At 48.2% G+C, this 14118-nt stretch overlaps 1 protein-coding gene across 3 annotated transcripts in view; it reads right to left on the reverse strand.

Annotated features, from left to right (window-relative positions):
- Positions 1 to 6179: 6179 nt before the first annotated feature.
- ESYT2 (extended synaptotagmin 2) overlaps positions 6180 to 14118 on the reverse strand; it is a 98403-nt gene continuing 90464 nt past the window's right edge. For all 3 annotated transcript variants that reach the window (XM_055115583.2, XM_055115584.2, XM_055115585.2), the window contains 4 exons: positions 12248 to 12379; positions 10690 to 10795; positions 9609 to 9658; positions 6180 to 9439 (listed from right to left, as the gene is read on the reverse strand). In XM_055115583.2, coding sequence (XP_054971558.1) covers positions 9394 to 9439; positions 9609 to 9658; positions 10690 to 10795; positions 12248 to 12379 — 334 coding nt within the window. In that variant the 3' untranslated portion in view covers positions 6180 to 9393. The remainder of the gene's footprint in view (positions 9440 to 9608; positions 9659 to 10689; positions 10796 to 12247; positions 12380 to 14118) is intronic.

Raw genomic sequence — 14118 nt, forward strand, 5'->3', positions numbered from 1 at the left:
TGTGGAGGTGCTGGGGGGAGGAGCAAGCGTGGAGGTGGGGGGGAGGAGCAAATGTGGAGGTGCTGGGGGGAGGAGCAAGCGTGGAGGTGGGGGGGAGGAGCAAATGTGGAGGTGCTGGGGGGAGGAGCAAGCGTGGAGGTGGGGGGGAGGAGCAAATGTGGAGGTGCTGGGGGGAGGAGCAAGCGTGGAGGTGGGGGGGAGGAGCAAATGTGGAGGTGCTGGGGGGAGGAGCAAGCGTGGAGGTGGGGGGGAGGAGCAAATGTGGAGGTGCTGGGGGGAGGAGCAAGCGTGGAGGTGGGCAGGTTGGAGCAAGCGTGGAGGTGGGGGGAGGAGCAAATGTGGAGGTGCTGGGGGGAGAAGCAAGCATGGAGGTGGGGGGAGGAGCAAATGTGGAGGTGCTGAGGGGAGGAGCAAGCGTGGAGGTGGGGGGGAGGAGCAAATGTGGAGGTGCTGGGGGGAGGAGCAAGCGTGGAGGTGGGAGGGAGGAGCAAATGTGGAGGTGCTGGGGGGAGGAGCAAGCGTGGAGGTGGGCAGGTTGGAGCAAGCGTGGAGGTGGGGGGAGGAGCAAATGTGGAGGTGCTGGGGGGAGAAGCAAGCGTGGAGGTGGGGGGAGGAGCAAATGTGGAGGTGCTGGGGGGAGGAGCAAGCATGGAGGTGGGGGGGAGGAGCAAATGTGGAGGTGCTGGGGGGAGGAGCAAGCGTGGAGGTGGGGGGGAGGAGCAAATGTGGAGGTGCTGGGGGGAGGAGCAAGCATGGAGGTGGTGGGGAGGAGCAAATGTGGAGGTGCTGGGGGGAGGAGCAAGCGTGGAGGTGGGGGGGAGGAGCAAGCGTGGAGGTGCTGGGGGGAGGAGCAAATGTGGAGGTGCTGGGGGGAGGAGCAAGCGTGGAGGTGGGGGGGAGGAGCAAATGTGGAGGTGCTGGGGGGAGGAGCAAGCGTGGAGGTGGGGGGGAGGAGCAAATGTGGAGGTGCTGGGGGGAGGAGCAAGCATGGAGGTGCTGGGAGGAGCAAATGTGGAGGTGCTGGGGGGAGGAGCAAGCGTGGAGGTGGGGGGGAGGAGCAAATGTGGAGGTGCTGGGGGGAGGAGCAAGCGTGGAGGTCGGGGGGAGGAGCAAATGTGGAGGTGCTGGGGGGAGGAGCAGGTGTGGAGATAGTGGGGGAAGAGCAAGCGTGGAGGTGTTGGGAGAAGCAAGTGTGGATGTGCAAGCGTGGAGGTGGGGGGCTTGGCGCAAGCGTGGAGGTGCTGGGGGGAGGAGCAAGGTGGAGGTTGGAGGGATTGGAGCAAATGTGGAGGTGCTGGGGGGAGGAGCAGGTGTGGAGATAGTGGGGGAGGAGCAAGCGTGGAGGCGGGAGGGTTGGAGCAGGTGTGGAGGTGCTGGGGAAGAGGGGCAAGTGTGGATGTGCTGGCGGGGAGGAGCAAGTGTGGAGGTGGGGGGGTTGGAGCAGGCATGGAGGTGCTGGGGAGAGGGGCAAGTGTGGAGGTGCTGGGGGGGAGGAGCAAGTATGGATGTGCTCGGGGGAGCAGTGTGGAGATATTGGGGAATTCCGAGCAGGTGTGGAGGTGCTTGCGGGGAGGAGCATGCCTGGGGGTGTTGAGTGGGAATGTGTAGGGGCCGTCTGTGGAACTGAGAGGCATTGATTGAGGTACAGTGGGTGAGGGTCCCAGAGAAAGAAGAAACACTCAGCCGCAGAAGTCAGGAAATGCTCTTGAACAGTGGAACACAGCTGAGTGGGAGTGATTTGTGTCTGAAAGATTCTCCTGTTGTATGGAAAATGGAGCAGGCAGGGGAGAAAGATTGAGAAATGGAGAGGGACGGTGGCTTGGACTGAGGGGACAGAGTTGAGTTAGAGTTGAGCTACATTCTCCAGTTAGAGCTCAAGGACTTGGTGTCTGCACATGGGCTGAGGCAGTGGGAGGTGGCTGGTGCTGTCCAGGTCTCAGCTCCAGCACCAAGACAGATGATGGACAGACAAATGGACAAAGGGTGTGCCTTGAGGTGTCCATGTGACACAGAGGACGGGGATGCAGTGGGATAAACTGGTCCTGAGCTCAGACAACATCTGTATCAGTGACATACATCTGGAAACCAGGGTATTGATGGTATTCAGAACACCACATAAAAATAAGTGATCAGAACCAAAACCCACATTATGCCAATTATTGAGTCTGGTTGAAGGTGAAGACAGTGTTGGAAAATGGCCAATAATGTGCAAGAAAAATACAGAGGAAGGCGCTACAGAGGCCAAGAAGGATGGCCCACAGTCAAGGAGAAAGGAAGTGCCCAGTGTGAAATGCCGAGAATCAAGGAGAAAGGAAGTGCCCGGTGTCAAAGGCCCACAGTCAAGGAGAAAGGAAGTGCCCGGTGTGAAATGCCAAGAATCAAGGAGAAAGGAAGTGCCCGGTGTGAAATGCCCACAGTCAAGGAGAAAGGAAGTGCCCGGTATGAAATGCCCACAGTCAAGGAGAAAGGAAGTGCCCGGTGTGAAATGCCGAGAATCAAGGAGAAAGGAAGTGCCCGGTGTGAAATGCCGAGAATCAAGGAGAAAGGAAGTGCCCGGTGTGAAATGCCGAGAATCAAGGAGAAAGGAAGTGCCCGGTGTGAAATGCCCACAGTCAAGGAGAAAGGAAGTGACCGGTGTGAAATGCCGAGAATCAAGGAGAAAGGAAGTGCCCGGTGTGAAATGCCCACAGTCAAGGAGAAAGGAAGTGCCCGGTGTGAAATGCCGAGAATCAAGGAGAAAGGAAGTGCCCGGTGTGAAATGCCCACAGTCAAGGAGAAAGGAAGTGCCCGGTGTGAAATGCCGAGAATCAAGGAGAAAGGAAGTGCCCGGTGTGAAATGCCCACAGTCAAGGAGAAAGGAAGTGCCCGGTGTGAAATGCCGAGAATCAAGGAGAAAGGAAGTGCCCGGTGTGAAATGCCGAGAATCAAGGAGAAAGGAAGTGCCCGGTGTGAAATGCCCACAGTCAAGGAGAAAGGAAGTGCCCGGTGTGAAATGCCAAGAATCAAGGAGAAAGGAAGTGCCCGGTGTGAAATGCCGAGAATCAAGGAGAAAGGAAGTGCCTGGTGTGAAATGCCAAGAATCAAGGAGAAAGGAAGTGCCCGGTGTGAAATGCCCACAGTCAAGGAGAAAGGAAGTGCCTGGTGTGAAATGCCGAGAATCAAGGAGAAAGGAAGTGCCCGGTGTGAAATGCCGAGAATCAAGGAGAAAGGAAGTGCCCGGTGTGAAATGCCCACAGTCAAGGAGAAAGGAAGTGCCCGGTGTGAAATGCCGAGAATCAAGGAGAAAGGAAGTGCCCGGTGTGAAATGCCGAGAATCAAGGAGAAAGGAAGTGCCCGGTGTGAAATGCCGAGAATCAAGGAGAAAGGAAGTGCCTGGTGTGAAATGCCCACAGTCAAGGAGAAAGGAAGTGCCCGGTGTGAAATGCCGAGAATCAAGGAGAAAGGAAGTGCCCGGTGTGAAATGCCGAGAATCAAGGAGAAAGGAAGTGCCCGGTGTGAAATGCCCACAGTCAAGGAGAAAGGAAGTGCCCGGTGTGAAATGCCGAGAATCAAGGAGAAAGGAAGTGCCCGGTGTGAAATGCCGAGAATCAAGGAGAAAGGAAGTGCCCGGTGTGAAATGCCCACAGTCAAGGAGAAAGGAAGTGCCCGGTGTGAAATGCCGAGAATCAAGGAGAAAGGAAGTGCCCGGTGTGAAATGCCGAGAATCAAGGAGAAAGGAAGTGCCCGGTGTGAAATGCCCACAGTCAAGGAGAAAGGAAGTGCCCGGTGTGAAATGCCGAGAATCAAGGAGAAAGGAAGTGCCCGGTGTGAAATGCCGAGAATCAAGGAGAAAGGAAGTGCCCGGTGTGAAATGCCCACAGTCAAGGAGAAAGGAAGTGACCGGTGTGAAATGCCGAGAATCAAGGAGAAAGGAAGTGCCCGGTGTGAAATGCCCACAGTCAAGGAGAAAGGAAGTGCCCGGTGTGAAATGCCGAGAATCAAGGAGAAAGGAAGTGCCCGGTGTGAAATGCCCACAGTCAAGGAGAAAGGAAGTGCCCGGTGTGAAATGCCGAGAATCAAGGAGAAAGGAAGTGCCCGGTGTGAAATGCCCACAGTCAAGGAGAAAGGAAGTGCCCGGTGTGAAATGCCAAGAATCAAGGAGAAAGGAAGTGCCCGGTGTGAAATGCCGAGAATCAAGGAGAAAGGAAGTGCCTGGTGTGAAATGCCAAGAATCAAGGAGAAAGGAAGTGCCCGGTGTGAAATGCCCACAGTCAAGGAGAAAGGAAGTGCCCGGTGTGAAATGCCCACAGTCAAGGAGAAAGGAAGTGCCCGGTGTGAAATGCCGAGAATCAAGGAGAAAGGAAGTGCCCGGTGTGAAATGCCCACAGTCAAGGAGAAAGGAAGTGCCCGGTGTGAAATGCCAAGAATCAAGGAGAAAGGAAGTGCCCGGTGTGAAATGCCGAGAATCAAGGAGAAAGGAAGTGCCTGGTGTGAAATGCCAAGAATCAAGGAGAAAGGAAGTGCCCGGTGTGAAATGCCCACAGTCAAGGAGAAAGGAAGTGCCCGGTGTGAAATGCCGAGAATCAAGGAGAAAGGAAGTGCCCGGTGTGAAATGCCGAGAATCAAGGAGAAAGGAAGTGCCCGGTGTGAAATGCCCACAGTCAAGGAGAAAGGAAGTGCCCGGTGTGAAATGCCGAGAATCAAGGAGAAAGGAAGTGCCCGGTGTGAAATGCCGAGAATCAAGGAGAAAGGAAGTGCCCGGTGTGAAATGCCGAGAATCAAGGAGAAAGGAAGTGCCTGGTGTGAAATGCCCACAGTCAAGGAGAAAGGAAGTGCCCGGTGTGAAATGCCGAGAATCAAGGAGAAAGGAAGTGCCCGGTGTGAAATGCCGAGAATCAAGGAGAAAGGAAGTGCCCGGTGTGAAATGCCCACAGTCAAGGAGAAAGGAAGTGCCCGGTGTGAAATGCCGAGAATCAAGGAGAAAGGAAGTGCCCGGTGTGAAATGCCGAGAATCAAGGAGAAAGGAAGTGCCCGGTGTGAAATGCCCACAGTCAAGGAGAAAGGAAGTGCCCGGTGTGAAATGCCGAGAATCAAGGAGAAAGGAAGTGCCCGGTGTGAAATGCCGAGAATCAAGGAGAAAGGAAGTGCCCGGTGTGAAATGCCGAGAATCAAGGAGAAAGGAAGTGCCCGGTGTGAAATGCCCACAGTCAAGGAGAAAGGAAGTGCCCGGTGTGAAATGCCGAGAATCAAGGAGAAAGGAAGTGCCCGGTGTGAAATGCCGAGAATCAAGGAGAAAGGAAGTGCCTGGTGTGAAATGCCAAGAATCAAGGAGAAAGGAAGTGCCCGGTGTGAAATGCCCACAGTCAAGGAGAAAGGAAGTGCCCGGTGTGAAATGCCCACAGTCAAGGAGAAAGGAAGTGCCTGGTGTGAAATGCCGAGAATCAAGGAGAAAGGAAGTGCCCGGTGTGAAATGCCGAGAATCAAGGAGAAAGGAAGTGCCTGGTGTGAAATGCCGAGAATCAAGGAGAAAGGAAGTGCCTGGTGTGAAATGCCCACAGTCAAGGAGAAAGGAAGTGCCCGGTGTGAAATGCCGAGAATCAAGGAGAAAGGAAGTGCCCGGTGTGAAATGCCGAGAATCAAGGAGAAAGGAAGTGCCCGGTGTGAAATGCCGAGAATCAAGGAGAAAGGAAGTGCCCGGTGTGAAATGCCGAGAATCAAGGAGAAAGGAAGTGCCCGGTGTGAAATGCCCACAGTCAAGGAGAAAGGAAGTGCCCGGTGTGAAATGCCGAGCGGCCACGAGGAAAAGCGCAAGGGCTCCACTCAAGTCGATCCGGACCACCAGTAACGAACGCAACAGGAAGGGATACTCCAGTGTCACCCTCAGTGTTCCAACGTTCAGGTGTCTCGGCAGCCCCCGCTGCACTTCTCAGAGCCCTAGTTAAAAACACATTTAAAGTCTATTTTTTCTACGTATGATTACCCTTTAGAAGAGCTGTTTTCGACATGCAGAGTGTAATGTGCTGGGCAGAGGAGAGTCAAACTGAGCTGGGAACAACAGGAAGGATGTCAGCTGCTCTGACGTAGCTGCTGGGAAAACGCAAGTGCAGACAGCAAATGAAACAGTGCACGACGTCTCCTTTCAAATGATCTGACTGCACACTGAACACCTCCCTTCAAAAGACAGAAAAACAAATCACGACTGAGCTAACATAAAGGTTTTATTGAATAAATACATGCACTGTCACGTGAAATTAGTTGAACAGAAAGGCCGTTCTCTACTTTTTAACCCCCATCCCCCACCGCTGTTCTCTATTTGCAGTGGGGGGTCCAGCTGGAGGTGGAATAAATGCGGCAACCACAGAAAAAACACACAGCTACACACAGGCCTGCATTTGGCTTACGTGCCTGAAAAAGAAGGGCCGACCTCTTGATAAAGAATGTCTGTAAAAGGAATTCTTACCGTGCAGAATATATTATCATGGTAAATACAGTTACAAGGCTGCTTCTATTTTATTTATTTTTTGAGACGGAGTCTCACTCTGTTGCCCAGGCTGGAGTGCAGTGGTGCGATCTTGGCTCACTGCAACCTCCACCTCCTGGGTTCAAGTGATTCTCCTGCCTCAGCCTCCCGAGTAGCTGGGACTACAGGCGTGCGCTCCACCACCACGCCCGGCTAATTTTTGTATTTTTAGTAAAGACGGGGTTTCTCCATGTTGGCCAGGCTGGTCTTGAACTCCTGACCTCAGGTTATCCGCCCGCCTCGGCCTCCCAAAGTGTTGGGATTACAGGCGTGAGCCACCGCACCCGGCCAGCTGCTTCTATTTTAATCTGAACTTGGAAACACCTTCCTACTTTAAGGCACAGGATCAGGATAAGAACCCACATGTACGAGCTAACAGAGCTGCACTTCAAATTTACTAAGTTAATTAATTTTCCCTTCATTGGCTTGGCTCAAGGTAGAAAAGTTAAAATTCCCTTTTCTTAGATAAACTGATTATTTAAAACTGAGAATTAACGTTTTGACAACTCAAGAGTGTCTGACATCGCTGGGATCCTGGAGTGCTGAGAGTGGCCTCGATGGTGGCTTCACTCCTCCACATCTGGGAGGTACTTCAGTGCCTCAGAATCACCCCCTTTTTTAAAAAGAGAATGGAGACAGCTACTGGAGGCCAAGAACCTCCAGGCACTCAAGGCCCTAGAGACAGCGCTACTGACTCCACTGCCTCAGGGCAGGCACGGTGCTGCTCTACCACTTCCTCTGGGCTTTGTACCTTTAATTGTGTCTACTCTGCCTAAGTGCTTAAATAAAACATTCCATTAAGCAAAATACACATGGAGCGGATTACACACTGGACTGCAGAACTCAGATGTATGGGATGTTGGTAAAAATTACTGGCATGCTACAATTTCCATGAGTGCTGCTGCTTTATAGATGATGACAGAAGACTTTCAACAGACCTGATTTTTAAAAAACCCTCAACAAATCTAATACTAAGGGAAAGCAACTAGATTTAATGTTGTTACCTGTCTTCCATAAATACCATAGTTAAATGTTTTGTGTGCATACACGTTCGTATGTGTCTATAAAGGTATTGATACGCTTCCCAAATAATCCTATATACTAACATTGGAAATGGTTTATAAAGAGGCTTTACAGTCGCATGTCATTCAGCAGGAGAGAATATACTGGTCTTTATGATTACATGAAATATGCTGTGAAGCTACAGACTCCATTATAAGTAAACCCATGGTTCAAAGTGTAAGTTATAAATTGAAACAAAATCAAAATCTGCTAGAAGGGAGGGTGGGTAGACAGCCACCAGCCTTGTTTATAAATTCAAACAAAATAAGAATCTGCTAGAAGGGAGGGTGGGTAGATGCCACCCGCCCCGTCACAGGCACTTTGGTTTGTTTGCTCATGTGAGTTACCCACAAGTTGTATAGTTCCATGAAATAAGCTAAAAGCTCCAATTTAAATTACAAAGCTATACTTTCCTTAATATATTTATACATAGTTTTAAGATGTTCTCATGGCTATGGAAGCCATTTTCAGCATATAGCTTATAATATACACTTAATCGTCTACATATGTGCATTCTTTCTTTACAGACACACACAGCCTATGACACTGCAACAGAGCCTCACCTCACAGGAGGTCTGGGGGACTCTTAAGTACAGAAACCTGCTTTTAACAGTCTAAACAGGATAAAAATTGCATAACAATATCCCAATATTAAGGTCAGTCATGGCATAAAGTGAGGCAGCCTGGGAAGTGGCTGCTGAGAACAGCAGGGGCCGGGCTCGCAGCTGTGGCACCCCCAACCCTGGTGGTGGCCAGTGCACGTCGGCTCAAAGGTCCCACATCCTATGTGTGAGGTCACACTGGGGGTTCCTGACAATAATGAGATCGAGCTTTCAATTTTTAATGCAATATCCTGTCTACTCACCCCAATCTACCTCACAACCTTTAAAAGGACAACGTGTACCTTCCTTTTTTTATAGGCTGGGAAAACATTGAAAATTAACAAAGCTCATGACTGATTATTTGACAACAGCTTAATTGCTAACATTGAAAGTCTGCTCTTACAGTTGAGGAAAAGTACAAGGTGTCTGTATACTGTTTCATGAGTAAGTTACAACAGCAATTAAAATAAACATAAGACATTTCATTTTTATGTAAGAAATTTCAGATTAGCACAATGTGATTTATGAACCATGACAATTCTCTTAATATCTTATATTACTCAGTTATAAAACATTTTTCCTTATAAGCCCTTCAACTTACTTCTCAATAATACATCCTTGTATTTATGAAAATGTTAATATTTTGAATACTTTATTTCATCTTTCATAATGGGCAGAAACATACTAACATTTAATAATATTTCAGCTTTTCTTTTCAAAAAGAAACACCACAAAATAGGTCACTGAGAACTTTTTGCTGCAAAGATGAAAATGATTATTTGTCACACGAATTTAATAAGTTTTAGAAGAAAATATATATATTTCCTTGATCTATTTCCTTCTGAATTTAAACCAGCATGTAAAGATTATAAAAAATAGTCTATTTACATGGCATAGTATACCTCAGTGATATATAAACAAGGCCATAATAAAGCACAGACACATCCGACTCCTACGGACACAGCTGAGCAGAGTCCACAGGCACAAGAGCTACCGCCGCCCTACTGCACATTGTAGGAACTGGCGAAATCCTAGAGGAAATCCAACACAGAAAATTCAATGATAATATTGGCCAAATGTGCCTAACATGTCAACAATTTTATAAAACTATTAAGGTATGTATAACTAAATCCATGAAATTATAAAAATAACATTGGTGCGTCTGTGAGAGGGTGTGTTCCGGGTAGAGGTGCAGAGCTACGCTGAAGAGGACCCTCCTGCCTGCTGCGGCTATGACATCGCCTGAGGCCTCGTCCCGTCTTCCGTGAGGTCATACCTGAGAAAGACAGTGACAGGAAGGTGGTGACGGATACAGGACCAAGTAGGAAAAGCCTATCAGATACGTGTCGGGTTCCACCACTGTCTGTGGGGGACACTACCCACCGGGCGGGGAAAGCGTTTTTAGCTACACACTGGGGTTCTCTGTCTGCAGCAGGGACACTCACCACTGGGTCCAGCCTTTGGCAAGTTCTTCAGATGCCAGAGCAACCAATACCTGTGGGTTTTTAAAAAAGCAGTTAAAGTAGGCTGGGCTGGGGGCACTGGCTCCCGTCTATAATCCCAGCACTTTGGGAGGCCAAGATGGGAGGATCGCTTAAGCCCAAGAGTTTGAGACCAGCCTGGGCAAGATAGTGAAACCTTGTCTCTATTAAAAGTAAAACAAATTTATCTGGGCGTGCTGACACGCACCTTGGTCCCAGCAACTCGGGAGGCTGAGACAGCGATTGCTGGAGCCCAGGCATTTGAAGCTGCAGTGAGCCATGATCGCGCCACTGGACTTCAGCCTGTGCTTCTACAGACCCTGTCTCTAAATACATAAACAAATACATAAAGTAGGCGAAGGCAATGTCTTTTAGATCTTTTACCACTCCTTCTCATCTCTCTAATCTTCTGTCTTCATCTAGGAATATGGACTCTCCCTTTTCTGAAGGCTCTTATTTTTTCAATCTTTTCTACCCCCGTGAGCACCTGTAAGCTATATCGCTGAATACATCTAAGAAATCCTTCATGCATCCAGCAGTCTTAAAATTCAGCTATGACGGAATATCAGCGGAGATGACTCACAGGAGGGTTGGCCCACGTGCCCTCCATGGCAGCACAGCTGACGAAATGATGCCCGTGACTCAAATCTCTTCCTCCCCAACTGAACCTACTCTCATTCCTAAATAACATACACCCACATGCCAAAGTGAAATGTGAAATACGGACAAAGAGTAGAAGAAATTCACATAAATAAAGCCAAAGAATTTTAGAAAAAGAGCAGAGCCATCAGTTGAGGAGATGGAATTGTAAGAGATTATTTTCCTTCAATGTGATACTTGAACAAAAATGTGAAGACTTAACTTAAAATATCTTCAGAAAGCACAGATGTTTTGACTGTCTTTATAGCCCATGATTTATAAACAAGCATCGACCTCGTAAGTTCACCCTTTCCGCTTACACAGACATGGTCTAAACACTGCACTGCAAGTAAATGTTCAATTTTACAAAGTGCAGGAACTGATTGAGGATTCGTTTGGCACTTACTTTGCCAAGGAGCCCTTTGTCTTTGGACAGGAAGCCGCCGCTGTTCTTCACGGCAACGTCGAGCGTTCTCCTCTGCACCTCTGGTAACGAAACACTGAAATCAAAGCTGAAATAGCAAACGAGAGCCTTACTTTATCCATCATTCTGCTGTATTTTCTTACAACTAAGAATGGCATTTCTGCTCATGAGATCATTCCAAATGTCATGTTTGTTTTTTATTACAAAACTGAGTTCTTCTACCTAATGTTTTAATCTGGCATTTCAGGAAGACTCAAAAACCAACATTTTTTTCATTTCCCACACATAAGAGAAGGCTCCGGCATCCCACAGATGTCTGGGTCCCAAGGTCCCTGGCTCACTCACGGGTGGGTGAGGAGCGTCTCTGAACATGTCTGACTCTTCCAGGGGGTTAAAATGTGGGATAATGTTGACAAAACAGCAATTCCAGAGCAGCCCACTCACTCAGGCTTTCCACTCAGTCTTGTTTAGTCTTCAGGCCCTATTCCCACCATCTCCAATAAAAAAAAGTATGTGCTTGCAGCTTCGCAGGAGGGAGAAGGCCTCCAAAGCACTCCCGATGCTCAGCCAGACGCTGCACTAAAGCGCCGCAGGGCATCTCTCCTCGGGGCTGCGGGTGCCTGCCCCAGGCCACCGTGCTGGAAACCCAGACAGGCACGTGGAGTCTCCAGACGCTTAAATGCCTCGGATGGGTAGGAGCACCCTGCACAACCTCATCAGGGGCTGATGCACGCCTGCCAGTTTCTGATGGGTGTTTTACATAAAGCTACTTGTATGAAAGTACAATGAATGAGGCGGACGTTTAAAGATGAAACGTAAACTGAATTAGCAGATAGCGACACCATACAACTGTATTATTATCATCTCCCAAAACACGGGTGGGTTTTGAAGCACTAGGGGACAATCACCTAAGATACCAAAATGGTACAGATTGGCAGCTCTTTAAAAGTGGGGGCTAATGACCCCTGGGGGTGTCTCTGAGACCCTCCTAGGAGGTCACCAAATCACCCTGACCACAGAAGCAGGCTCCAGCCCCTCTTGAGCCAGACCACTAAAGAGATGAGCAAAAATGCTGAACAATAATACCATTCTTTTCATTATTATGTTTTTTATTTTTAGAAATACAGTTGTTTTTCCAATATGTCATACGTTAAGATGTTTGGGGCTTACTGTTATTTAAAAATAAAATTAAAAATATATGTATCCTTAAATTCTCAGTTTTAATTGATAACATAGTTAAGTGTCAACAGATATAACCCCCAAAAATGAGTTCTTCAGGGCCATCAGTAACCTGATCTTTATTTAATCACTAGTCTCCATGTCCACAGGGTTATAACTTGAATTTACTGTATTTAGAGCTTCTACATGAAGGTCAAAATGCTTATTTGTTTGGAGAAGTATGTTTGCTAAAATTTGGTTTCTGATTGAACTTCTCAACAGCTGATTTATGTGCTTTGGCCACTCAAAAGCACCATTTAGGGCCTTCTTAATCCGTCACTTCAACCAGGCAGTCTATCCTCAGCTGGATAAAATACCGTACCTTTGATCAAACACGGGATTTAATGTTTTCTTTGACACGTGTGTTTTCCTCCTTCCTGACCGCCTCTTGTCTGGTAATAAATACATGCGGACATAGGGGTCAGAGCCGTCTTCAGAGAAGGCAATGAGGTTTCTTACAACACAAACCAGAGAAGACGAGGTATTAGGACCGAGAAAAAGAGAATGAGCAGCACATTCAGATGTGCTTTATCAAGCTTTGATTTCATGTTTATCTACAAACCGAGAAGCAACAAGGAACAGAATGCGTGAGGCGCTTTTGCCTCCCCCGACGGCTGCCTGGTGGCATCTCCCAAACTCCTTAGTGGCTTTCTCAGCAGCGACTTCGGCCTTCATTTCTCAAGCCCAGAGTTTGGAGGACGTTCCAAGTCCTTGGTCTCTGCTTGTAACAGAGTGACGGTTGTCTTTCCGTAATGCTTCTGCCATTTTCTCTCTCACAGCCAAGAAAGCCAGGCCCCCACCCCACAGTGCCTACCCCTCCAGACGGGGGCTGCTCCTTTGCAGCAAACGCGGTCAGGTGCCCAGCTGCACAGGCCCCCACATTCTTCACTTGCTGACTGACCACAAAGTCTAGGAGGGATTGTTTTGCTAGACTCCTCTACAACAGTATCCCCCACGATCATTATCTTAGTGGCAAGAATATATGAACTTCTCAAGAGTGATGTACTGAACTCTACAGTTTTATCATCTTTCTAAATGGTGCTAATTTTATTTTCCTATGTTTCCAACAGCTATTTATAAGCACCAAATTTTTATATCATATTTTAAACCACTAATAGGACAGAGAAAATTGCATAAAAGGAAAATAGTTCGTAAGCCCACAGTATCACTGTTAACGAATGCAATTAATGCAACAGTCACCTGACTTTATACTTATTAATATAACAAACAAGTTAAAATAAATTTTTCCTGATTAGGCCAGTCATGGTGGTTCAAGTCTATCATCTCAGTGCTTTGGGAGGCCAGGAATTAGAGACCAGCGTCTCCATAAAAAAATTAAAAATTAGCCAGGCCTGGTGGCTTCCACCTATAGTCCCAGCTACTCAGGAGGCCTGGCCAACATGGTGAAACCCCGTGTCTACTAAAAATACAAGTTAGTCGGACGAGGTAGTGCACGCCTGTAATCCCACCTACTCGGGTGGCTGAGGCAGGAGAATTGCTTGAACCCAGGAAGCGGAAGTTGCAGTAAGATGAGATTGTGCCACTGCACTCCAGCCTGGGGGACAAAGTAAAACTCTGTCTCCAAAAAAAAAAAAAAATACACACACACACACACACACACACACACTCTTCCTGCTCTAGGCTACACATTTGTACAGTATGCTACTGTGCTGAATACTGTAGGCAATTGTGACATATTTGTGTATTTTTTTTTTCTTTTTGAGACAAAGTTTCGCTCTTGTTGCCCAGGCTGGAGTGCAATGGCACGATCTTGGCTCACAGCAACCTCTGCCTCCTGGGTTCAAGTGATTCTCCTGCATCAGCCTCCCTAGTAGCTGGGATTACAGGCATGCACCACCACACCTGGCTAATTTTGTATTTTTAGTAGAGACAGGGTTTCTCCATTTTGGTCAGGCTGGTCTCGAACTCCAGACCTCAGGTGATCTGCCCACCTCAGCCTCCCAAAGTGCTGGGATTACAGGCGTGAGCCACCACGCCAAGCCATATTTGTGTATTTAAACACATAAAAGGTACAGTAAAAATACAGTATGATCTTAGGGGACCGTTGTACTTCGGTGACCAAAACGTTGTCATGTGACATATGCAGTGGTGACACCCTTTACGAGCACCATCTCTAGAGGTTTAATTGCTTTGTCCTTTCTAAATGAAACATAAATGGATGTTTGGAAATCC

Source organism: Pan paniscus, chromosome 6 (assembly GCF_029289425.2).
Source record: "Pan paniscus chromosome 6, NHGRI_mPanPan1-v2.0_pri, whole genome shotgun sequence".
NCBI classification, from domain to species: Eukaryota; Metazoa; Chordata; class Mammalia; order Primates; family Hominidae; genus Pan; species Pan paniscus.